General features: G+C 56.9%; 1 protein-coding gene across 4 annotated transcripts in view; it reads left to right on the plus strand.

Moving 5' to 3' along the window:
• ANKRD11 (ankyrin repeat domain containing 11) overlaps positions 1-24,653 on the plus strand; it is a 158,968-nt gene that overhangs the window by 121,414 nt on the left and 12,901 nt on the right. For 2 of the 4 annotated variants that reach the window (XM_079119518.1, XM_079119519.1), the window contains 6 exons: positions 4,435-4,577; positions 12,224-12,362; positions 21,288-21,458; positions 21,620-21,823; positions 22,382-22,524; positions 24,271-24,418. In XM_079119518.1, coding sequence (XP_078975644.1) covers positions 4,491-4,577; positions 12,224-12,362; positions 21,288-21,458; positions 21,620-21,823; positions 22,382-22,524; positions 24,271-24,418 — 892 coding nt within the window. In that variant the 5' untranslated portion in view covers positions 4,435-4,490. Of the gene's footprint in view, positions 1-4,434; positions 4,578-12,223; positions 12,363-20,764; positions 20,862-21,287; positions 21,459-21,619; positions 21,824-22,381; positions 22,525-24,270; positions 24,419-24,653 lie in introns of those variants that run through there. The other 2 variants (XM_079119521.1, XM_079119520.1) reach the window with 2 other exon arrangements.

Consider the following 24,653-nt stretch of genomic DNA (forward strand, 5'->3'; position numbering starts at 1 on the left):
TTTGCGCTGTGTCCAAGGGGCTGTGCCCTCGCTCCTCGTGTGTGGGGTGCATTTTCCTCCTGCCTGCTCACTACTCTTACGGAGCTCCTCCTCTGCACATGCCCACTCCAGTCTGCTTCTGTCTTTGTATTGGATGGTTGTGCCTCTTCTCACTAGTTTGCAGGAGCACTTTGTGTTTTCAAGGGCTTTTTCTCAGTTATATGCAGGAAATAACTCTCTTGCTTTTGGAGAAGCGGCCTTTAATGATCACGAGCCTTGGAGGTTCAATTCTGACTGCCCTCGTGGGGTGTTTCTTTGTCTTGTCCTTGCTCCTGCACCCGTAGCTCTGTGGCCTGGGGTGGCTGGTGTGTGGGGTAAGGCAGGAGCTGAGCTGCATTGTTTCCCACAGTGTCCAACTCTACGCTTGTTGCAGAGAGACAAAACCAACTGAGGTGGGCCCTGGGCTGTCTGCTGTTTTGACCACTGCTCTTTCTGGTTTGGTTGGGTTGAGTGTGGCGGTGTCAGAGATGGAACCCAGGGCCTCATGCATGCTAGGAAAGCATTCTACCACTGAGCCACACCCCAGCCCCTTTGATTTCTTATTTTGAGACAGGGTCTCTCTGAGTTGCCGAGGGCCTCAGCCTCTAAGTGCCACTGCGCCTGGCTGCAGCCCAGCATTCTTGACTAGACATGGAGCAGTCCATCCTTACCCGGTAAGTCTCCTTTCCAGACCTAGTGATGATCCATAAAATGAAATTGGAGTCGTATTCCAGGGGCGCGAATTGGCGTTTGTTTATTTTCCAGTACTAGGTGTCAAACCCAGGGTGCTCTACCACCCATCACCACCAGTCGTTTTCATTTTGAGACAGAGTCTTGCTGAGTCACCCAGGCTGCCCTTGAACTTGTGCTTCTCCTGCCTCAGCCTCCCAAGTCACTGGGATCACAGCTGTGACCACTGCTTCAGCCTTTTAACTATGACTTTAATTTTTTTTTTTTAAACTAATATTCACTTGTGTAATTTGAAGGTTTTTCCTCTAGTTTCAAATCTGTCCGTGAGTTTTGGTTCCTCACGAGACCCTTTTCCCCTTTGGGTTCTTGCACCAGTCAGGGGTCTCGGCTGTTTCCTGCCCCTGGTGTGAGACTTCCCCCCGCAGGCTGGACTCTTGCCTGGTGTTGGGCAGAGACTCCAGCTTCTAGGATTGTGGCCCTTCACAGGTTGAGGGCTCCAAGGGCCCACAGGCCTCCAGTTTATGTGAGGCCCCTATGATGTTATCGTATTAAAAAGTGTAGCTTGAGAAAATTTACAAGTGTTTGGTTCATTTGAAAATAATCAAGTACCATGTATTAACATAAATGAATTTCTATAGAAATATAACCGTCTTACAAAAGAACTTGGTAGCTGGAGGGAAGGTAACATTGTTCCAGTGCCTACACCTTGCTCCTGTCTGGCCAACCTCCCTGGCACTGGGGCACCACTCCTGCTTGCGCCTGGCTGCCTTGCCAACGTTGGATGGTGGATGGAAGGTCTGGCTCCCACAGGGTAGAGACAGACATGCTCTGTGCCTCTCCTGTTGTTGAGGCCTCTGTTCTGGTCCTGGGAGCTGAAGCCCTTCCCGGTAACTGCTGCTCGGCTCTTGTCCAGTGTGTGAATTTCTAGCACCCCAACCTGGTCCTTTGGGAAATGCCGGCTCACCCAGTTGTGCAGGTGCTCCACAGTACATCACCAAGGGCGTCCTTAATACCACTGCTGACCTCATGGACGTGCCTCCAGCTGTGCAGAGGCCTCAGCCTCCTAGCGGGTGCGGGTTTTCTGGAGTTCAGGCTTCCTTTCATTTGAAATCTCAGATGTTATTTTTGGCAACAACTGCTGTCAGTTTTCCTTGAAGTGATCAGCTCACTCCATTTACTTTAGAGAAAATACAGTTGGGCCAGAGCTCTGTCTGGGTTCCACATCTACAGCTTTAGCCAGCCAGAGACTGAAGAAAGTTAGGTGGGAAAATGGGTTCCATACCGAGCATGCACAGACTTCTCTGGCACCCCTCCCTGCATGGCCAGCACCATCGCTACACACAGCGTCATGTCACATTGGGCACTGGGGTCATCGGGAGAGGACCTGGTGTGTGGGAGGACGGTGATGGGTCCTGTGCAAATGCTGTGTCATATACCCAGGGCTTGAGCAGCATGGGCTTTGCTGTGGGCGCCCTAAATCCAGTTCCCAGGGACCCTGAGGGACACAGGAACTTCCAAACACCCAGTCCGTAGTAACATCGATAGTTGGGCAGGAAAGACGGCCCTGCAGGGAAAGCACCAGCTCAGCAGCCGCTCACACGAGCAGCTTTCCCCGTGACTGCACAGGGCCCGAGACAGCACCCAGGGCGTTGCACACTCAGGCCTCCCCCTGCCAGGCCATGAAGTTCAGCGTTCAGTGCTTCACCATGCCCAGCCCCGAGTGCCACTGCATAGCAGCGAAGTCGTCGTGACCCACAGTGCTGCCATCGGCACTGAGAGGGGCAGGAAGCATCTTGGCCTCACGAACCCAAGAGGTGTCCAGGGACACCCCCGGCACCACAGCGATGTATGAGTCAGGCGAGGACATGCGAGGCCTCACGGCCTGCACAGTGAAGCTGGCCAGACAGGGAGATACACAGCAGCCGGTGACTCAGTGGCAGGGTATGTGCTGCACATGCCCAAGGCCTGGGGTCCACCCAGCACCGTGGGAACAGCAGAAAAGCATAAGCTAGTGGGCCAGCTGCGTCCTGTGAAGCTTTAATTATTTATGGACACTGAAATCCTAGTTCCACATAATTTTTGGGTGCCACAAAACATTAGCCTTTTTATTTTTTCTTCCCTCAAGCATGAACTTGTGAAACCCATTCCTAGCTTGCAGGCCTGCCAGCTGTAGTGTTCTACTCAGGCAGCGGGACCTCCCGGCACTTCCTCAGGAGAGGTTCTGGGAGGGTCTCAGTAGTTGCTGCACGCTCAAAAAGTACTTTGATTTGCTCTCACTCTGGTGACTGTGGCCAAGTGGAGTACTTCAGTCTGGAAATGCTTTTCTCCAACTGCAGCTGCAGCCACTCTCACTTAGCATTCCCAGGGTCACTGGATCTGGTATGACGGGATCTCCTTCCTCAGGGAGCTGCTCCCACCCTGCAGGCCCTGTCAGCAGAGGGCAGAGCAGTGTCTGGAGACCGCGTGCTGCAGTGGGTGCTTCTCTGTTCCCTGCTGGTCTCTGCCTGTGAGTCTGAGCTGCTTTTGAGCTTCTTTCCCAGGCCACACATAGGCTGGGCAAAGCCTTCTGTGCCGTGCACATGGGGCTTCTGCCCCTGTGGACTGTCACCATCTGGACTTTCCCACTTGGTTCAACATGTGTCCCAGTGCTTTTCTGTCTTTGGAGCATCCACTGCAGACCCTTGGTCTTTAGGACTCTTTTTCTCCCTTGCTGCTAGAAAGCTACTTTTTCATTATTCCTGCATCTTAGTTTTGGGGTGAGTAGCTCTGAGATGGTTGGGCCACAGGGCCATCTGTCACAGGGCACAGTGGCAGAGTGTGCACTGAAGGCAAGTTGCTGGAGCTGAGATCAAGATAAAAGTTCTTTGGTGTGGAGTGGGGGTGGGGCTGTGAGGCAGAGCATTTGTCTGGCATCTGTGTGGGAATGGGTGTGAGGCTGTCGTCCTGGAGAGTGGCAGAACTGGGTGGTCTGCAGAGGTCAGGCGTGGGCCTTTAAGCCTGAGGTGGGGAGCCCAGGAGGAAGGCCTGGCAGAACCAGCATCTGGTGAGGGATGCTTCTGGCTCTGCCTTCTCCCTGAGTCCTCAGAGAGACCACTTTCAGCCACCTTGGGGACCAGGCAAGATCAGTTGTAGTGAGAATCCAGAGGCCATGGTGTCTGCATATAGCAGGCCTTGAGGTTGGGGTCCAAAAATCCTGGGCCTGCACTGGGGCAGGCCTGGCTGTTCAGGGTACTCCAGCCTGCAGGCTTTGTTCCACAAGAATGGGCTCTGGTTGCGTGGTAGGGTAGTGGCCACCGGCTGAGAGTGAGGCCTGTGCAGGAGGTGGGTGGTTTATATCCAGCCCTCACTGTCTCTGGAACAGGCCCCTGGCCAATGAGCCTCGTAAGATGCCAGAAAGTCATAAAACAGGAAACAGAATGCACAGGAAATGCAGCACGTGTCCCGGGGCTTCCTGGGAAGTGCAGTCTGGAGCCTGGGCCCAGGTGGGCAGAGTGGGACCATGAAGCCACGGGTCCCCTTGGGACTCCTCTGTGCCCCGGGCCTGAGCCAGGTGCGTGGTGAGAAGAGAGCGGTTCTCCTCCAGCTGGTCAGGCCGTGGTGCTGCGAGTCTTTCCTTTCCGTCCTGGTGGCCCTGGGAGGGCTTGCCTGGGCCTGCTGCCCTGGGCGCAGGTCATTCCGTTGGTGCAGCAGGAATGACTTAACTCGGTGTGCTCTCTGTTGAAGCAGACTGGTGACGATGAAGCGGTGGCGGCCTAGAAGAAAGCAGGCGCGGGAGCAGAACGATGCCCAGGGGCGCGCGCTCTAGAACGCCACAGCAGGAAGACTCTCCTCTCAGCAGCGACATGGTGGAGAAACAAACGGGGAAAAAGGTAATCCCTAGCCCCCAGCCCCCAGCGAGGCCACTGGGGGTAGGCCGTGTCACAGCGCCATACCTGAGCACATTACTGAGACTGGTCCTCTCAAGGCCACTGCTGTAAAGGTGATAGGGATGACCACGCATCTCTGAGCCACTGCCCGTCCTGGGGGTGCACTTCTGCCCCGTGGCGCTGTGGGTGACAAGGCAGGCCCCGCGACCTGACCACAGAGGAGGGTTGCTTTGCAGCTGTTGTCCAGCCCTGTTCCCAGCTCTCTGGGAACAAGAGGATCTCAGTCCTACTGAGTGCTGCGCAGCGGAAGCTGAGCACGTCCCAGCAGGGTGGCAGACTTCTGCCAGGAATCTGCGGCTTGCCTGTGTGGCCCTACTGGCCCTGTGCTCACTGCAGGCAGGCCTCACCTCAATGAGTCCATGGGCACTGACAGCTTCGAGCCCTTTTCTGCCCACCCCACTCCTGCCCCCACCCCAGCACTCAAGCTGTGAAGACAACCCAAGACTGCTTTCCCTGGGGACGGGCACTACCTGCTTCTGTCCTGTGTGGCCCCAGCCTCTCTGAGAGTATTTGGGTTTGAAGTGCTGTGAAGCCAGCAGGTATCCCTGTGTGAAAGTGACTGGGTGGAGCCATATATTGGTTCAGTTTTGGTTGAACATGGACAAGCTGGACGAGCCTCTGGGATTCTTGGCTGTGGCACGTGTCCTCTGTCCTCTCGTTTGCTCTGTCCAGAGTGCCTTGAGCTTTGTGCAGGGATGGATGTTGCAGTGTGGGTACCCAACAGGCTGGGACTTGTGTCTGGTCAGTGCCCTGTGCTGGCAGGGCTGCCTGAGTCCTGGGGAGGGTCCTGTTAGCACGCAGGGTGAAGGGGTGCACACAGCTGCAGAAGGGCAGCTGTGGGATGTGGGATGGCAGGGGAGATGGTCGCTCTTGCTGGCTGTTCCTGCCCTGACAACTGAGATCCCAAAGATAGGGGACAATTTCATGCTGAACTCGATAAGCCACACTTGATGGCGTTGTGGCGTGCAGGCCTGTGTTGGAGTTTTCCACACCATGGAGTTAGACAGTTGTGAGCAGAGGAGGGGTGAAGGTTCCACTGTCCGGAGGCCGACCCTGCACAGCACAGAGCTCTGTGCCTGTGGCCATGCATATCTGAGCAGCATCTGGCTTCTGCACACTCTCTTCCCTGCCCTCACTTGGTGCCTTGTACATCCATCCTCCAGGGGGCAGCTCAGCTCCTGGCAGGTGCTGGGTGTCGTGCCCCTCACTGCTTAGCCCTGCAGTGTCCCAGGCTCCCTCTCTGTTCCCGTAGCTCACCAGGGCTTTGGTGTAGCACTCCTCATCTTGGCCACCGCTGCTTTTGTCTGTTGACAGATTCCCCAGAAAGATCTGGAACCGCCTCCCAAAGAGATGGTGTGGTGTGGTTTTATCTTGAGAGGGTAGACTTGGCCCTACAGGGGTGTGAGCTATGTGTTCTCTGCTTGCCTGGCCTGCATCAGAGGCTTCTCACGTCCATGTGGTCAACACAAGCAGGAGTCTTAGACGCCAAAGTGTCCCTAAGAGACTGGGACCATTGTTATGCTTAGATTGGGCTCTGGAAGAGACTCTGACCTGGACGGACAGGTGTGGAGGCAGGGGAATCAGAGCTGGCCCTCCAGGGCCCCAGCATCAGGTGGGATGCAGGAGTGTGGGAAAAGAAGATCCTGGCCCTCAGGCTGGCCAAGATGAGTAAGCAGTGGAGGGAGTGCTTGGGTCCCCCAACAGAGGAGATGATTAACACTCAGTATAGGCTAGGCACTAGGCCCAGGCTGGGCCCTGTGGGTGAAGGCTGAACCTTAGAAAGCAGGCTGCACAGGCCTTGCAGGGCCTTCTCCTGAGGCAGCCCCTGCTGTACCACTGCCCTGGCTACTGAGCACAAAAGTGTACTCCAAGTTGGTTCAGGTGGTTTTGCTTGGTCTTGGCACTGGGGAGGGAACCCAGGGTGCCCCACTACTGAGCCACATCTCCAGCCCTTTTCTGTTTTTCACTGAGACAGGGTCTAAGTTGTTTGGGGCCTCACTAAGTTGCTGAGGCTGGCCTTAAACTTGGGATCCTCCTGCTTCAGCCAACTGATTACAGGTGTGGCATTGTTTTCTTTTTGTTTCGTTTTTCAAGGAGGAAAAGTTTATTTTGGGCTCATGATTTCACAGGCTCAGTTGGCCAATTCCATAATTCTGTAAGGTGAGGCAGAACATCATGGTGGAGAAAAGCTGCATGGCTAGAGGCTGCCAGGGACACTGGGCTGAGCCCAGCAAGCCCTGAGCCTCGGCTGCACCCTGGCTGCAGGAGAGCCTGGGTTAGACTTGGGTCTTTGTTTTGTTTACCCCAGTAGGTGGCTATCTTCTGGCTTTGTTTTTCTGTGTTTGTTCTTAAAACCATCTGAGGTCAAGCCTGTTCTCGGACACAATGGCTGTAGGCTGTTCTGCAGTCCTGACCTGGTGGGTGTGGAGAACAGAACAGATACACAGCAGGCCCCCAGCTGCACCCATCAGCCGCAGGGGCAGGCTCAGGGGGTAGCGGGTGTTTCCTCAGGTCTCCCTGCGGACAAGGACCTGCTCTGAAAGTGGTTTCTGGAATGTGTACCCCGGGAGTGACCTTCGCAGGAGCCAGCAAACCCTACACTATTGTCCTGGTCCAGAGAAGCCAAAGGGCTGTCATGGTGTCAGAGGCCACCCAGCAAGAAGTGACATCCCTGACCCCCAGTCCCGGACTGCCCTCTGTGACAGGCCACTGCCCTTACTGCTGTGGTCGGCTCAGACTGCAAGCCTCCTCTGGGTGTCCCGAGAGTGACTTCTAGACCAGGACTCCAACTGAGAACATGCCCCCTCACACGCAGCGGGCAGGAAGCGGTGATGGTGCCCCTGCCTCTGCCTGTGGGGAGGCCCTCGAGGGCGGCCAAGGCTCTGGAGCCAGCTGTCCTGCACGGCGCGCCACAGCTGCAACATCGAGGCCCTGCAGACTCACATCCAGGGTGCCTTGTGGAAGCACAGGGCTGCGCTGAGGGCAGCCTCACCCGGCCCGGGGCCAACGGGCTCGGTCCCTGTGGGATGAGGCCATCTCTAGAGGTGGCTGTGCCACTGCCGTCATGGGGTTGGTGGGGCTTTGGCTTGTCCTGCTTCCGCTTGTGGCTTCTGGGCACAAGGTGAAGCTACAGAGCTCTTAGCCTTGGGGTCCCAGGACGAGTAGACCGCTTCTTTCAAGAATGAGATTACAGAGAGGGGCCCAAGGGCCCGATGGGGTCAGCTCACCTCAGGCTCCAGGCAGACTGTTGTGGTGGCAATAGAGAGAGAGACCAAGTCATGTGGTCCCTGATGGATGCCTGGAGATTTCCTTTTGGCCTTTGGGGTGTGTGTCTGTCCCTTTAAAAAAAAAAAAAAAAAAAAAAATTAAGTTGTTGATGGACCTTTATTTTATTCATTTATTTATATGTGGTGCTGAGAATCGAACCCAGTGCCTCACACATGCCAGGCAAGTGCTCTACCACTGAGCCACAACCCCAGCCCTCTGTCTGTCCCTTTTGCTAGAATTTGCCAGACTTTGGTCTTCTTTTCTCCTCAGTCTTGGGGCTGAGGACATTGCCCTAGGCCACTGAGAGCTTCCTTGTGGTTTCTGCTTGCTTAGCACATCTCCCACAGCCTGCCCTACCCTGATTAAAGTAGAGCAGCCCAGGGCTGCCACTGCCAGTGACCTTGAGGGTTCTGAGGCAGGGACCCTGTCCTCCGGTGTACCCTCCTCTGACAGTACCTCGGGTGCAAGCAGCAGTCCTGTGTTGTCCTCCTTTTTCTGGACACCGCCCCCCCCCATCTGATTTTAATTACTACAGTAAGGCAGAACCTTGGTTTGAGAAGGAAAGGCTCAGAAAGCCCCATGGCCTGGCCTTCCTCTGGTGTACCGTGTTCATCCTGCTTTCCCTCATTCTCGCCTAACCTCCCTGGAAATCCAGTCCATTTATTTTTCTTCCAGAGTTCATGTTGGTTTGTTTGTTAATCATAGTCAAATACAAGGTCACAAAAATTTTTTCTGTTTTCCTCTATAAGTTTTTAACTTTAGCTCTTAGATGTAAATCTCTGATCCATTTCCAGGTAAATTTTATACATAACATGAAGTGTGATAAAAATCCGTAGACATCCACCTGTCCATCAGCATTACCCTGAATGCAAATCAGAGATACTGCATGAAACCACAGACCAGTAACCCTTGCCACATGCACACAGAATTTTAGTGAATTTAATTCATCACAGAGGATAATATATAATGGCCAAGGAGGGTTTATACCAAGAATTTAAGGTTCAGTTGACATCCAGAATCAGTCAGTTTCTTATGTTAACAAATCAGAACAGAAAGCCGTAGTTGTATCAGCTGATGTGTGGCCAAATCCAACATTCATTCATTACAGACCCTCAGCAAGCACGTGGGATGGAGGGGCTTCCCTCACTGATGTGCACCTGTGGAAGACTGGCTGCTGGCCAGTGATGCAGTGCCGAAGGACACCTGCCTTCAGCACCCAGCTGCTCACGGGCGCCACCCCAGCACTGCCATGGGGTGAGCCATGGAGGAGCCGTGGGAGCCGGCAGTTCAGTGAGTGCAGCAGGGTTTCTAGATGCAGTTCACGGAGCGAGAGCACGATCCTGTGGGGACAGCTTGAGAGACACACGTGAGCTTGACCCCGAGCACCACACAGATTGCAGCAAGAGGTCAGGAAGGCCTGTGCCCTGTCCCTTGCTCAGAAAACCAGGCGCTGTTCAGGTGCCTCCCTCCCCAGTGGATGTATGCCTTCAGTGTGAGACGTGAAGACCCTGATTCCAGAGGACCTAGCAGAGCCTCGTGAAGGAGGAGAACTCACTTGGCACAGGCTCTCTGACTGTAGCGCCCCGCTCACAGGACTGCGACTCAGCAGAAGGCTGGGACAGCCCTCTGACTGGGAGCCAGTGGCCAGTGTTTTGGTTGCTCTTCCCACTGCCTCCCTCCCCTCCTTCCTTCTTTTTTTGGTGCTTGGGATGAAACCCAGGGACACTTTACCACTGAGCTGCATCCCAAAGCCCTTGTTGTTTATTTTTTTAATTTTGAGGCGGAGTCCCACTAAATTGCAGAGATTGGCCTTGAACTTGTGATCCTCCTGCATTGCTGGGATTACAGGTGTGCGCCACCATGTCCCACTGTTTCCTTATACATTTTTAATGAGCTGGTCATTTCCACATAGATGCTGCCAGGAGTTTGGATTGCTTTGAATGTCTGTATGTGGAGAAATACCATATTTTTTAGTATTTTGATTCTTGAACATGATGCAGCCCTGCATCTTGTGTCTTTATATTCTTTTAGTACCGTTGTGTGATTTTTTATGTAGTGGGCTCAAGCATCTGTTTCTGGGTTGTCACTAGGTTTAATGTATCTTGGTACTGAGAGACTCGACAGCAGGCGGTTCCTTCCTGCATCCAGCCGTCCCTCCGGTTCACCACTTTGCTGAGTTCACTTGCGTACCCTTTGGGTCTTTCCTGAGGCAGCGTGTCCTCTTATGGTTGGTGCTCGTGGTCCCTCAGTGGGGGCACGGCACAAGCCTGAGCTGCCGCACACCCTCACCAGGCCTGCCGAGGTCTGGTCGGCTGGTGGTAGCCACAGCACTGTGTCCTGGGCCTGTTTCCCCTCTTCCCTAGGAGGAGCTCTTCTTAGCTGCCTTTGTGCTTTTGAGAAGTTGCTTTGCTTTGGCTTTTGTTTTCTCAGCAGGTGTGTGTGTGGGCGTCCCTGCCAGGGTCACTGCCCTCAGCTGCCCTGCAGCACTGGGTCTGCCTGGCCTCCTGCGCGCTGCTGAGGCCATGTCTTTTCCTCGAGTCCCGGTGTGTCAGGCGCATCACTGTTTAATTTCTGCACTCTCGGCTCCATGACCCTTGCCGTGTGCGGTCTTCCTTGCCCATCTGTTGAGCCCTGGTGCCTGGTGAGGGCCTTGCCTTCTGAGTTCAGGAGGACCACTGGCTCACGCTGCTCAAGGAACACCCTCGTCACGTTCTGGAGTGAGGGCCGTGGCAGCTTTGGGGGATGAGTCAGGAACACATACTCTTTCTCTGTTCTCTGAAAGAATTTGGGCCAAGAGCAATATTATTTCTTCTCGGAGTGCTTGGTAAAGTCCACCTACAGGCCTGCAGTTTCTTGGTATGACGGTATTTAATCAGAGACTGTCGTTTGTGTTCCATTCTTCCTTGGTGTTGGGTGGCACAGTTCAGGGGTGCCTCCTGCCAGGAGATGCCTGTACCCATGCAGAGGGCAGGGAGGGACAGCACCTGGTGCTGGTGCTGAGCTGTCAGTGGCTATCGCCTGGGATGCTCCTCCCTGTGCTGGTGCTGCCGCCTTGCTCGGTGTTGAATCACATGTGGCAAACGGCTCTCCTTCACTGCCAGGCTGGAGCAGTCAGCAGGAAGCAGGGCTGTGGGAGCTGGACTGGCTGGACGGCCCCAGGCAGCGCCCCACTTCTCCTAGCCAGGAGCTTCTGAGAGCCCCAGTGCTTTGAGAGCAGCCGTGCAGCTGTGCTGCTGGCCAGCAGCTGATGTGGGGATACTTCCAAGGAACGCTGCTTGGGAAGGGGCAGTACTTCTGTTGACCATGCCTGGCCATCTGAGATGGCAGCACGATGGCACAGCTGCCGCACCTGTGTGCCCCTGCTCAGCAGGTCCGTGCTGGTGCCTTCGCTGGGCAGTGCACTCAGTCACAGAGCAGCTGGCCCCATGGGGAAACCACAGCCTGTGACTCCATGTGGACTGAGGAAGCCCAGGGTTGGACTGGCCGCAGCTTGTGCAGGCCAAGTTGCTGCTTAGAACTGGTATACCTGCTCTGTGTGCCCACCCAGCCCAGCCTGGAGCAAAGGGTCCCTTCTGGCACTGACTGCAGCCACCTCACAGCCTCCTTTGCCCCATGGGACAAGCTTCCCTTCTCAGCATGGCTTCAGCTCCTGTACGGGGCATGTCTGTCACTGTGAGAGGCCTCTGCTCCCCCAGCGGGATCCAGCTGCGTCTCCCTGCCCTTGCTCTGCAGCTCTGCATTCTACCAGGTGGATGTGCATCCTGTGCCCTCAGAGCCTGAGGTAGACACTAGGCTCATGTGGCACGTTCTGGGAGACTGTGGCCTGAGTGTGTGAGGTGTGCCTGACTCCCTTCTCTGGAGTGGGCACTGAGCCTTGCCCAAGGTGGACCAGCTGATGGAGGGGTGGAATTGGAGCTGCTAAGTCCTTACCTTGTAGAGTGACACTCCTGCCAGCCCCTCTTGTGGGGACCACAGTCAAGTGGTCAGCCAGGCTGAGGGCCCAAGGTGAGAGCAGAAGGGCAAAACTGCAGCCCTGCCAGTGTGGGTGGGCACAGGGTGGGAAGCCACGGCAGCCAGTCGGATGGAGTTGGACGCTCAGAGGAGTGACTGAGCACCTTCAGCACCCACAGTCAGGCTTCCGCTGTGGGTCCTCGGCATACCAGGACCTGTGTGGCTCTGCACTGCGGCCTAGGGCAGGAGGGGTAGTTGATTGCCCCAAAAAGGGGTTCTGGCACATGAAGTGAGATCGTAGTCAGTTTGAGGATTTTGAGGATTTAGTCTGGGAGTGATTTCTGAAAGCAGTTTCTTTTATTTTTTCCTAGGATAAAGATAAAGTTTCTCTAACCAAGACCCCAAAACTGGACCGCAGCGATGGAGGAAAGGAGGTGAGAGAGCGAGCCACCAAGCGGAAGCTACCCTTCACTGTGGGGGCCAATGGAGAGCAGAAGGACTCGGACACAGGTACCGCACCTGGGCCACTCCTCCCAGCCCCTGCCCCTCCTGGCTCCACATTGCACCCGCTGAGGAGCCCTGCTGTGACCACTGCACCAGCCTGTCCAGGTGCTGCCTCCTCTTCCTTAACTTTGGCTGACTTGGAGCTGTAGGAAAGCCTTGCTTTGGGTTCTGTGCCTGTGGGGCTGCAGCTGCCCTGCTCAGGGTGGACCCCTGGAGGGCCACACACAGCAGGGATGTTGTTTCCCCACATAGATGAAGCTCCATTGCTTGTAGTGAAAGCCAAAGGGAACTCTGAAAGTGCCCTGCGGTCTTCCTAAGCATGAGTGGGTCTGAGGGTGCAGAGCAGAAGTGCGCAGTGTGTGCCCTCGGGCTGTCTGTCTTGAGCTGCTCATGGCCTGTGGCCTGCTTTTCTGTCCCATTTGATGAAATCATGCTCAGAGGCCTCTGCACCTTGCTGGTCTTCTGAGTTCTCTGTACCCCAAAGGGTAGGGCTGAGGGGTGGCAGAACAGCAAGATGGCCCCAGGCTCCATCTCTGGCATCCTTTGGTACCAGGAATGCAGCCGTACGAGGAGCAGAGGCCATGCCCAGGAAGGGAGACAAACACTGAGGACATGAGTCTTCATGGACACCCTCATTTACTTGGAGGAGAGGGGGCTGAGGCAGCAGCCTGAAAATGAGTGTCCACCCACAGCCTTCACCGGCAGAGTGCAGGGACTGCAGCCTCGGGGCTCTTGGGGTGGTCACAGGTTCTTCTCCCACCCCTGCAGCACAGAGCTCACAGGCGCTGAGGGAGAATAGCTAGCTGGAGACCAGCAGGGGGACTGGTCTCCACCTCAGGTGCAGGCACGTGGAGAGACTGGTGCACATGATTCATGGTGTGTTTGAGCATGGGACTTTTTCCAGAGGTGCAAGGGGCAGGGACTGATGTGTGTGCGTGTGGAAGACAGGCGCCGTGGAGTAGCCTGTGCCCAGAGGAGGCCAGGCCAGGTGTGGTGCCCTCTGATATGGTTGTAGTGGGGGTGTTGTTCACAGTTGGTTATTGGCTGTTTATCCCTCTCCCTTTTCTTCTTTGTGAACCCAGGACCTCACGCATGCTAGGTGACCACTCCACTGCTTGGCCACGTCCCCGGGCTAGATGTCAGCCTTTTGTACATAGATTGATTGAGGTTGGAACAAGGCTCTGAGAAAAGAGCTGACATGCAAGTACTGGTACTTCTGCAGCCTAGGCGGGCCCTTTGACTTGCGGAAGGGGATGTGCCATGCCCAGTGCCCTGCTGAGTGGTCTGATCCTGCTGGTCTAGGATGGTGCCCACCCCATTCTGGTTTGTCACAGTTCTCATGGTGCAGCAAGGCCCTGCCCAGAGCTCCAGAGGTCTCGGGCCTGTCCGTTGACAGTGAGCATCTGTGAGCTCAGCCTGCCGCACCTCCACTCCCTGTGGACCTGCAGATATCCTCGGCCCTGCTCAGGGCCCATTCAGTCCTGTCGTTCACCCTGCATTCTGGTTCCAGCAGGCCGTGCGTAGGGGAGAGATGCTGGCCAGGGCAAGGACAGGGGAGTTTTACAGTAGGAATCCCAGCTGAGGCCATGCTGCCTGATGTGCCCCCTGCCTTGGGGTGGGGTCCTCTCAGGACCTGTTCTGACACTGCCTTCTTGTACCTCTGCTTCCTCCATGTGACAGAACTGGGCTTCCCATGAGATTGTAATGTGGTGTGAGTGTGCAGACAGCATCCTGCATTCATTCTTATGGTGCTGGGATGGAACCCAGGGCCCCACATGTGCTTGGCTGGTGCCCTGAGCTGCTTCCTAGCTGGTAAATCTTGGTCTCACTCACACCTTCTGCCACACTCACCTGTTACCTTTCTCCTTCCTTCTGCTCTGCTAAGCTGGGCTCTGGCCTACTCTACCCAGAGGAGCAGTGCTTGCTTGGGAATGGGGTGGGATGGAGCGAGAGGCATGTCCGACCTGCGCGGTGCTCTGGCGTGGCGACCAGCTGCCTCCCTCAGGAGGGAGAAGCCATACAGTGCAGGGAGATTCATGCTTTTTTTTTTTTTTTTTTTTTTTTTTTTTTAATAAAGAAAGATTTGTTCTGGCTTATGTTTCTGGAGGCTGGGAAAGCACTGGCATCTGCAGGATTTTTATCCTGGTGAGTGATGGAGACAAACACCCTCTGGTCCACTCAGCTAAAGAGGGGTCTGCCCCCGCTGAAGGGATGTGGCTTAGCCCCCTGGCTGGAGGAAGCCAGGGTAGGCAGGTGCAAAGCCCAGGCACCCCGACGCCGCCATCCCTCTTCCTGCAGTGTCCCTTCAGCGCCCTCTGCTGAGAAGGCCTGGTGCTTCACCATAAGAAGGCAGCCTTGCACAGATAACTTCCTTGACTGTGCCCCGAGAGGTAAGAGGCTGCCAATCTCCTCCCAGAGACCACCAAGCTGCCCCAGGAGGAGTCTCCTGTTCCCTGACACCCGGTGTGTGTGGCCTAGCCTCCTGGTGCTGAGTCAGGCTGGGGGTGGCCTGCGAGAAGCAGGACAGCTGTGCCTGCTGTGAGTGGAGCGAGCAGGGCCAACTCCTGCGGTTGTGCGGCATAGCACCGTCACCTTGCTGAGGCCTCGGTGCACAGTGGGAGGCACAGCTCTGGCAGCTGGCCCATGGCCCTCGTGACACTGTCCAGGCTGGCAGCAGGTCTGGCTGTCCACATAGCAGAAATAGACTGCCCAGAGATGGTGCCTGCAGTAGGCTCAGAAGAAGGCCGTCCCTTCAGCAGAGAGCCCTTCCCCAAACCAGGTCAGCCCAAGGGGACTGACCACCTGCTTCCTTCTGCCTTGCTCAGGCCCCTCCACCCCTCATTGACTAGTCTGGTTTTAGTGGGAAGAGCTTTGTCACCACAAACACTCAAGATGGAATTGTATGCCTTGAATTTGCTTCTGATGATACTGTGTTCTAATGATACTGTTCTGTGCACCTTTGTGTATTTTAAATTCCCATGACTTTAAAAGTCTGTGAACATTGTGAGATCATTCCCTGACTAGGGAGTCCCACACAAGCCTGCCACTCCATTAACTGTGTCCCTATCCCTTGGTCTCCCTCCTTCCTGCCTGGGTCGCCGAGTGGGACACACCTGAGGAGAGCAGCTGCCCTATCAGAGAAGCCCCAGGGCTGGTGACTGCTGTTGCTCTGTGGAAGAGGACACATTTCCTTGCTTGACTTTCCCAGCCGAGCAGGGCGCTGGCCCCTGGGTGTCTGCAGCATGTTGCCATGTAGGGTCAGTGGTAGACGTGTTTCTGGGGGCCAGGTCCCTTTGGCCCCTTGCAGGGAAAGGGCTGTTCTGGCACCACAGGTGCGGTAGCAAGTGTGGGCCAGCCAGGACACGTCGCCCCTTGCTTGCTGGCTGGGAACACAGCTAGGGCAGGCACCTTGAGATGTGAAGCCTGCAGTGGGCAGCAGCCTCAGCCCCGTTACCCGTAGTCAGTGTAGTACTGACGGGCCCCCAGCAGCCCTGCCAGGTCGCACCCCAGCGCTCCCCCAGCTCCCCCCAGGCGTTACAGGAAAGAGCTCGGGTCTTCCGCTGTCTTGAGACCTTGGCAAGTGAGGATGAGTGGCCTGGTCTTGGTTGCACAAGGAGGATTCAGGAATTGGCCCAAGAACCACGTGTGGGCACTTGGGATAAAACAAGTCCACGGAAGACACAATGAAGTGTCTTCCGTGATTGAGAATGCCACAGTTGGCTTCTGGTCCTGCCGTTTCCTGGCCATTCTTCCCATCCAGGCTTGGGCAGTTCAGTTTCTTCTCAAACCAAGGAGAGCATGAGCAGCAAAGGGGCCCTGGGGCCGGTGGTTGGGCCTGCAGCATGACACAGCGAGTCAGGGGCCAGTGGACGCTCAACCCAGTGCTCCGCTGAGAGTTGTGCAGCTTCTGGGGGTACCACATGGAGGTCAGTGGGCACTGGGCCCCACTGAGGGCTCTGGGTGTCATTCTGGTCTCCCTGCCTCGAGTTCCCCCATCAGCCCTGGGAGGAATCACTGCTCCAGCCTGGCAACAGCTGCTGGAGGTGCAGGGCTTGCAGGGGAGGGTGGGTGTGGCTGCCGAGGGCACGCCCTGTGGGCCTCGGCTGTTCTGGAGTTGGAGCCCAGGCTCAGAGGCAGGACGGTGGTCCCTTTTGCAACCCTCGATCTGGCGTGTGGGTCGTATACCACTGGGGCTTTCTGGTAGCAGTGCTGGGCTTCATGAACTGGGATGTGGACTGGGCCAGCTGCTTGGTACGGCAGGTAATGCTTCTGAGACCTGGGAAAACAGAAGGGAGCTGTCAATGGCAGGGAAACTGCAGTGGCCGGAGCTTGCTTAACTGATGGGCGCAAGGAACCTCCTGTCTCAAAACATCACCATGGCAATGCTCCTCTGGAGAGCAGAATAAAGAATTGATCACACCATGGAATTCTGCGATGTTGCATTGGGATCACTAACATTCCCATTTTGGCAGTACAGCGCACCACATGTCCTAATGATCTCTCCAGAAACCCAGAGCCGGAGACGCTCAGTGCTGCAGGTGCTCCGCGTGAGCTAAGGTGTGCATACCTCACAGCACTCAGGCCCAGGCCTTGGAGAGCTGAGCAACAGGCCCTTCACTGGGACACACTGGGGTGTGGGGAGGACCCTGTTCCCAGCCAGGCTCTTGGTCCTTTTTGGCAGGTTCTGAAAAGGGAAGAGAGTGCTGCCCCTTCCCCTCGAGGAGTGGCACTTTGACTGTGTTTCCTTGTGCCCCTATAAGTGCCACATGCCATCTTAGGCCCCTGACTGGAGCTAGGACGGGGGTGAGTGCCAAGGCAGAATTGCAGACCGCAAGACCCACCCTGTCTCAAGAGGCTCTGTAGGGTCAACCTGAGATGTCATACCCTGGAGCAACTGGGCATGAAAAATACACCTGTGGGTTGTGAGAGAAGAGAGAAGTAAAATCAGAAGCAAGAAATAAAAGACTGTCCTAACTCATAAAACACCATGCAAATTTTTTTTTTTTAAGTATCATGTGGAACAGTTAAAAGTATCCGATGGAAATAAAAGTCATAAATGCTACAGTTAAAAACCCAGAGGCCAGACTATATAGCTGATTAGATGTGACATAATAAAGAATGAGCAAATTAGAAGTTATAACTAAAGAAATGGCACAGACTGAGGTGTAGAAGAAGATGGGCTAGGGCGTGTGTAAGAAGTGAGAGGAGGAGGAGAGAATGGCGGCGTTCAACAGGACTGGTCAGAGCAGGTGGGGAGCGAGCGGAATCTGAAGGATGGCGGCCAACACCTTTCCAGAGTTTGTGGGAAGAGTCTGCATCAGCGGTGGGTAGTGAATTGTAAACAGGAAGAAGGTGATTTTAGACATTGTCCCAGTCCCTGAGCTCCAGGGAATGAGAGCAGCTGGAAGAGGAGACCTAGCACAGCTCTGGCCTCGGGTCACTGGCGTGGCCTCCCCCAGCTCTCCTACCTGCCAGAGCATGCTGGGCCTCCAGAAGGGCTAGTCCCATTGGACGCAGTGGCAGGAAGTGGACTCCTGAAAATAGGCATCCTCAGAACAGGCTGCCCTCCGTCCTCTCTGGGAAGAGGCCACACCCAGCAGTGCTGGCCATGGGAGGAGCCAGGGTCCTGGCAGGCAGGCACAGGTGGAGGAGGTGCCCTGCCCCCATCAGAGGCAGAAAGATTGCAGAAGCGCCAGGCTTCCTGGATGCAGTGGGTGGGCCACCCCAGAGAAGTGCCACCACTAGCATCTCTGGGGGAAAGTGGGAGATGTGTGGGAATGGGACCCGCTGCTGGCAGGCTGGAGGGCGGGGCTTGTCCCCTGCTGTCTCCCTGGCCTCTGCGGGCTCCGAGCCTGTGGAGCAGGGCCTGCGGGTGGCCTGCTGCATGCCAGGCTGTCTTTCTCCTGGACCTGCTTGTTTTCTACTTCATTACTTGGAAAATACCATTTAGAATTCACATAAAGTTCACTTCGCTTCCATGTGGATAATAAAGAGGGAACTGGCAAAACATCAAAGGAACTTTGGGCGTCCCCATCAGCGTCTGGGAGCGGCTCCTCCTGTTCCCCACTCCACTTCCTCACCTGTGGACATGACCCAGGCGGGGCCAGGCTATGAGGCATCACATGGGAAGCGGGTGGGCAGCACATGCCCCCCTGTGCAAACAGGGCTGTGGCCACTCCGGGTCTTCTCTGTGGTGGGCAGTATCTCAGCTGGGCACTGAATGCAGGGGTGGAAAGCTGGCCCTTGGGGATGCTGATTGCAGCAGCTACTCAGAGAAAGCTGCTTATCGTGGAGACGGCAGCTCTCAGATCAGATTTCAGACTGGGTCCCCCGCTGGCCCCCACCCCTGTAGGACAGGTCTCATTGAAGACTGGGAAGAGCTGTGGTGCCTTCCTGTTGGGCAGTGCATTCTTCCTGAGGGCTCTGGAAAGGCGGCGTGGTCCTCAGCATCACAAGAGCAGCTGGAAGCTCTTCTGACCAGGCACGGGTGTAAACTCAGGTCTGCCCTCACTGAGGCTCAGGAGAAGCCAAGGGAGGGTGCCCACAGTGTGCCACAGAGAGGGTCGGCCACAGACCCTGTCCCTGAAGCCCAGGCCTTGATCTTGCCCACCTTCGTGTCCCACCGTCCACAGGTCTGGAGCAAGTTTTGTGTGCTGTTCTTCTCTGTCCCTAAGAAGGAAGTGCAGGTGGGTGTCCAGCCTAGCAGCCAACAGACAGCCTCAGGCCAGCCATGGTGCACTTCCCTGGGCTGCTGTGCCATCTTAAGAGGAACATCTGCTGCGTGGCTGCAGTGGCAAAACACTCAGTCCCAGGAGTTAAAGGCCAGTCTGGGCAGCACCCCATTGTCCACCCACAACATGGAGGGCGGTCCCTTGGCCTGTGACTTCTGGAGTCACTGAATGTGGTCATCACCTGCAGCCAAGATCTTGCTGCACCACGCTGTACCGAGCTCTTGTCATATACTCGATGGGATCACAGCCACTGTACTGGGTTCCTGGTATCGGGGCAGGTCTTGGTTGCACAGAGGTCCTGAGCAGACCTGTGGCTTTACAATGTGTGAACCCCCCTCTTGGAGACTGGAGAACCTGTGGGCACCCAACTTCCGCCTCACAGGGACCAGAGGTCCTGGAGCACCAGGAGATGTGCCCAGGGTCCCCTGGCCTGGTTCTCTCATTGTCAGGACATAGCCACAGGGCATGTAAAGGTGTGTGCATGGCCAGCTCAGTGGCAGGTCAGCGCAGGAACACAGAAGATGTAGGGCTTGTGCACAAAGAGATCACGTGGAAACTGATGCCCTGACTCGGTCACCATGGCCCTATCGCTTCCACAGGGACCTGGTTGGATGCAAGGGTGATCCGGCTGCACCTCTGTCACCTCATTGGTGGCCAGGGTTGACTTGGTGTTCCCATCCTCAACAGTCCACGTGCGTCCCTCTTGAGGCTGTGTGCTGGTTTGAGAGGAGGACCTTCCCTCCTTGGTCGAGGGCACTGAGTAGCTGTGCCCCTGCCCCAGCCTGCAGAGGAGCTGTGCAGGTCTGTGGGCCTGGTCTAGGCTTCCTGCTCTATGTAGCTGCCAGGGTCCAGGCCCTCTCGGGAGGACCTTCCTTTCTCTGGCCTGTGTGGCGTGGCTTGCTTCAGAACTAGTTGGGGCACCTGTTCAGGCAGCTTTGCTGTGAGTTGTCACAGGTAGAGGTCACTGAGCAGTTGGCACTCACAGGCACGTTGCTGAAACACGCAAGTCTGTGTTTCCCGTGAGTCACAGATTGGATTTTTTAAAAGGAAGTCTAGCCACTCTACAAGACCAGTGGTCCTTTAACAGGACACCTTGGTGGCAGAGTGGTGGGCTGCGGCAGAGCTGAGCAAGCAGCCCGCTACAGACCAGCATCTTGCAAGACCCTAAATGCGCAATCCACTCAGGCCATCTCCTTACTGCCACCCTCTCTCTAGGGACAGACGCTGGTCACCAAGGGAGCAGTTCAGTCCCACAGAGGGGCTTCGTGGACGTGAGGGATGGAGAGAAAGGGGGTGCGCTCAGACCTGCGTTTCCCATGGTGGCACTCCCTGCCACGGCAGCTGCAGCCCGTGACTGCAGAGACCCCTGACTCGTCTTGGCCCTTCACAGGGCTTCAGAACAGCAGGGCGTTGAGCAGCCAGGGTCTTGTTCCTGCCTCCATCGCGGCAGGTGCTGGGCAAGGAGAGTGAGGGCAATTCCACTGCAGCCATGGAGTCTGGGGTGTCTGCTCCCCACCCCGCCTCTTAAGAGCAGCAGCACAGTCTCCCTGCTGGAGGCTGCAGGGTGTTGCGTCACGGGTCAGCGGTGCCCAGGACTTGCTTGTCAGGAGGAGGCTGAGGTGGAAGGAGCGAGCTGTCACGCCGTGTCTCGCTAGTGCTCTGTGTTGATACCTTCAGATGCCTCCAGCTCAGTCCATGTTGTGGTACTGCAAGGCTGGTACGCTCCTCGAAGCACCATGGCATGAAATGGAGGTTCCTAGAAGCAAGAAGAAAGGTACAGTACTGACAAGTTGGCCTTGATTTACTTATGTCTTTTAAACTGTGTCTCCATTTTACACTTGCACTGTTTGTTTGGAGGAGGGCTGGGAAAGAGGAGTTAAGTCGCAGACACGTGTGCTGCCAGGCCAGCAGTGCCAGCCGGCCGCTGCTCCCGCACATGGCTTGGAGGCGCCTGCGGCGAGCGGATGCTGGTGGAGGCCAAGGTTTCAGCAGACTCGGTGGGCTGGCAGCAGGGCATCAACTGTGTCTCTCACAGCCGCTGCTCACAGGTGGGGCGGTGTCAGCACTGCCAGCCAGTGTGCCTCCTGCTGCTCTGTGAGTTGTCGGGTGGGTTGCAGGGGCCCTGGAAGGCCAGGCGAGACCCTGGCTCTGAGGGCTTGGCATGAAGTCTCCCCTCCTCTCTCCCCTACCCACTGCACAGAGAAGCAGGGTCCTGAGCGAAAGAGGATCAAGAAGGAACCTGTTGCCCGAAAGTCCGGGCTGCTGTTCGGCATGGGGCTGTCTGGGATCCGAGCTGGTTACCCACTCTCTGAGCGCCAGCAGGTGGCTCTCCTCATGCAGATGACAGCGGAGGAGTCTGCAAACAGCCCAGGTGAGCCCCCCGCGGGGCCTCTGGGCCTGGGAGGCACAGGGTCTGCTTAGTGTGGGCCCCGTGCAGATCCCCACTTCACCTCGTGGAAGTGGCCACATTCTCCAGGCCTCCGTGGCTCAGCAGCTGCTCCAGTAACGCCCACCTGTCCCCTTGGCCTGCAGTAGACACCACACCAAAGCACCCCTCCCAGTCTGCAGTGTGTCAGAAGGGGACACCCAGCTCTGCCTCAAAAACCAAAGACAAAGTCAACAAGAGAAACGAGCGGGGTGAGACCCGCCTGCACCGTGCCGCCATCAGGGGCGATGCCCGGCGCATCAAGGAGCTCATCAGCGAGGGCGCCGATGTCAACGTCAAGGACTTTGCGGGTAGGTGCTGATGCCCTGTGCACGGGGAAGTGGAGGCGGCCAGGTCCCTGCATGCGTTTGTGGACGAGGCTGAGCCAGAGAGCGAGGGATCTCTGGGGAAGGGCTTCAAAACAGAACCCTCTTGTTGTTTGTTATTCTTAAGGGAACTGAGGAATTTTAAGTATTCCCTACTGCCTGTCTGCAGGGGCATCCCCAGGCTCCTGGGGGGTTCTGCCTGCCGTCTCAGGGCGCAGTGTGTCACCCCAGCAGAGGGTGCCTCTGTGCTGCGACTGGGCACTTGTGGCCTTGCCCTGCCTCGCTGGGGATGCTGGGAGGTGCCTGTCCAGTGCTGCCTGCTGCCCGACTGCCCTGGTGGAGGGCCTGGCTGCACAGCCTCCTCAGCCTGTGTTGGTTAATGAGGGGCGGAGGCCCCTGCACCTCGGGCTGTGCTCGTGCAGCCTCTGCCCTGGGGTCCAGGAGGTGGGTCCGCAGGCTGGCGAGCTGGACGCAGCTGCAAACAGGTGCAGGAGGGAGGCCCTTGAGGACTCAGTGACACACGTGCCAAGTGTCTGCTTCTAGGCTGGACGGCGCTGCACGAGGCCTGCAACCGGGGCTACTACGACGTCGCCAAGCAGCTGCTGGCCGCAGGCGCAGAGGTGAACACCAAGGGCCTGGACGACGACACGCCACTGCATGACGCCGCCAACAACGGGCACTACAAGGTGGGCACCTCCCGCCCCTCCCCTGCCCTCCCACGGCCCCGCCAGCCTGCAGGCTCCCTGAGCTGGGCTGCACCACCTGGAGCACTCCCGTGTGGGGTGCCCTCCGCCCTTGGCCAGGCTGAATCCTGCATGGGCATGGCTGTCCCAAGTGGGAAGGTGGCCGTGTGCGCTGCCGGGCCCATTGCCCTCACCATGGCTAGTCCACTTGGAGGGCAGACCCAGGTCTGGACAGTGCGAGGCTAAGGCCAGGCTCACCCAGCCTCTGCCTCCTGGGCCAGGGTTGCCTCCAGCTCTGAGGCAGGCCGTACACAGGATGAGTTGGCCATGCCTCATCCTGCCGAGGGGTACCTTTGCCGAGCCCCTTGAGAGCCCCAACCACAGGCAGGATGAGGACAGTGGCGCCTTGGCACACACCATGCCTGCCGAGTTCTTGGTGCTCCTGCACAGCAGCCCCTGCCTGACTGTGCTGGAAGGTTCCTGGAAGCCACGGCTGGAGAAGGGGGTTGCTTCAGGGGGTGGGCAGCCAGGAGGGCTTGTCGGGGAGTGGGGAGGTCTGATGCTAGGCACATGCTTGGCACTGAGAGGGTCGCTGTTCAAGTGGTAGGTGAGGGGCGGCCACCTGGCCTGCTCTGGCTTGCTCTGGTGATTTTGTTTTTATGTCGTTCCCCCTTCCCACACTGGGGCTTGAACGCAGGTGCACTTAACCACTGAGCCACAGCCTTTCTTTCTGCTTTTCACAAAGGGCCCTTTTAGAGAAAGGAGCTTCAAGAGAAAATGCAAAATGTCTGAGATTTACTAAGAAAAACTTGCTGGGGGTGGGCAGGTGTGAGCGTGGTGAGGCTGACTGAGAGTGCAGGGTTCACTGTCCGGGCCTGCACTCCTGGGCATGTGCCGGCCACTGTGGAAACAGGCAGGCAGGCAGGCAGAATGGCGGCCCTCTGGCGAGGTCTGCTGGGTGCAGGTGGGACCTGTCCTGCGAGTTGGCCTTAGGGGAAGGCCCAAGGCCGAGGCACGTGGTGCCTCACCTGCAGGGTTCAGCCAGGAACCCACTTCTGCCGTCAGCCACCTGAGGAAGGGGGCCGAGTCAGCGGAACCTGCTGTCCAGATCTGAGGCCAGCTGTGCCATCTGCCATAGCAGCAGACGCTCAGGTGCTGCTGAGTGGGGGCCAGTGGGACACTGAGAGTGGAGACAGCTGTGTGAGTGCTGGGTGGCCACAGCCACCTCCACGTCAGCGGGGTGCAGGCAGATGAGATACAGGTCGCTGATCATAAACGATTTGAGGCGTCACCACACCACCCAGAGATTTGTGTCCCTTGTAAACACCCTCACGTGTGCGTCCGGCAAGGAAGAGATGGCCTTATTTTCTAATGTAAATGAAAACAAATAAACCAGCTTGCAGAAACTTGTTCTTTGTTCCCTCTATTCTGTACACCAACAATCTCCTCCACCTGCCAGAGCTGTGCACCCTTGGACCCCACCCACTGCCAGGTTCGCTGTGGTGAGAGTCGGGGCCTTACTGAGAAGATTCTGGGAAGCGGTGCACACCTTGCAGAGGAGCAATGGAGAAAATGGAAGGGGGCAAGGGCAGAGGAACCCTCCTGTGGAAGAGGACGGCCACAGGGCGCACAGGGCCACAGCTTCTGGCTGCTGCAGGGGCTCACAAGGCCAGCCCCTGGACAGTGCAGTCTCAGGTGGGAGCCCTGTGTCGCCGGGACCGAGCCCTGATGTGACTGGGTGTCTTGCAGGTGGTGAAGCTGTTGCTGCGGTATGGAGGAAACCCTCAGCAGAGCAACAGGAAAGGGGAGACGCCACTCAAAGTGGCCAACTCCCCCACCATGGTGAACCTCCTGCTGGGCAAAGGCACGTACACCTCCAGCGAGGAGAGCTCCACGGGTAAGCCTGGCTGCGGGCGGACTCGCGGGGCGGGCCTCCCCTGCCGCGGGCAGCCCTGCAGCATCTGCATGTGGTGTTTCCCTGCAGATGGCCGCGCAGGGTCTCCCAGCCTCCTGGGGGCCTGGCGCCTTCAGGAACTCCGGACTGCAGGAGCCGCACCCGGGGCCTGGCTGCCGAGAAGCCCGTGGTCTCTGCCGGGAGGCCTGCCCCAGCTCTGAGCAGACTTCTCGGTTCC

The sequence above is a fragment of the Sciurus vulgaris genome (assembly GCF_902686455.1).
Source record: "Sciurus vulgaris genome assembly, chromosome: 17".
NCBI lineage: Eukaryota > Metazoa > Chordata > Mammalia > Rodentia > Sciuridae > Sciurus > Sciurus vulgaris.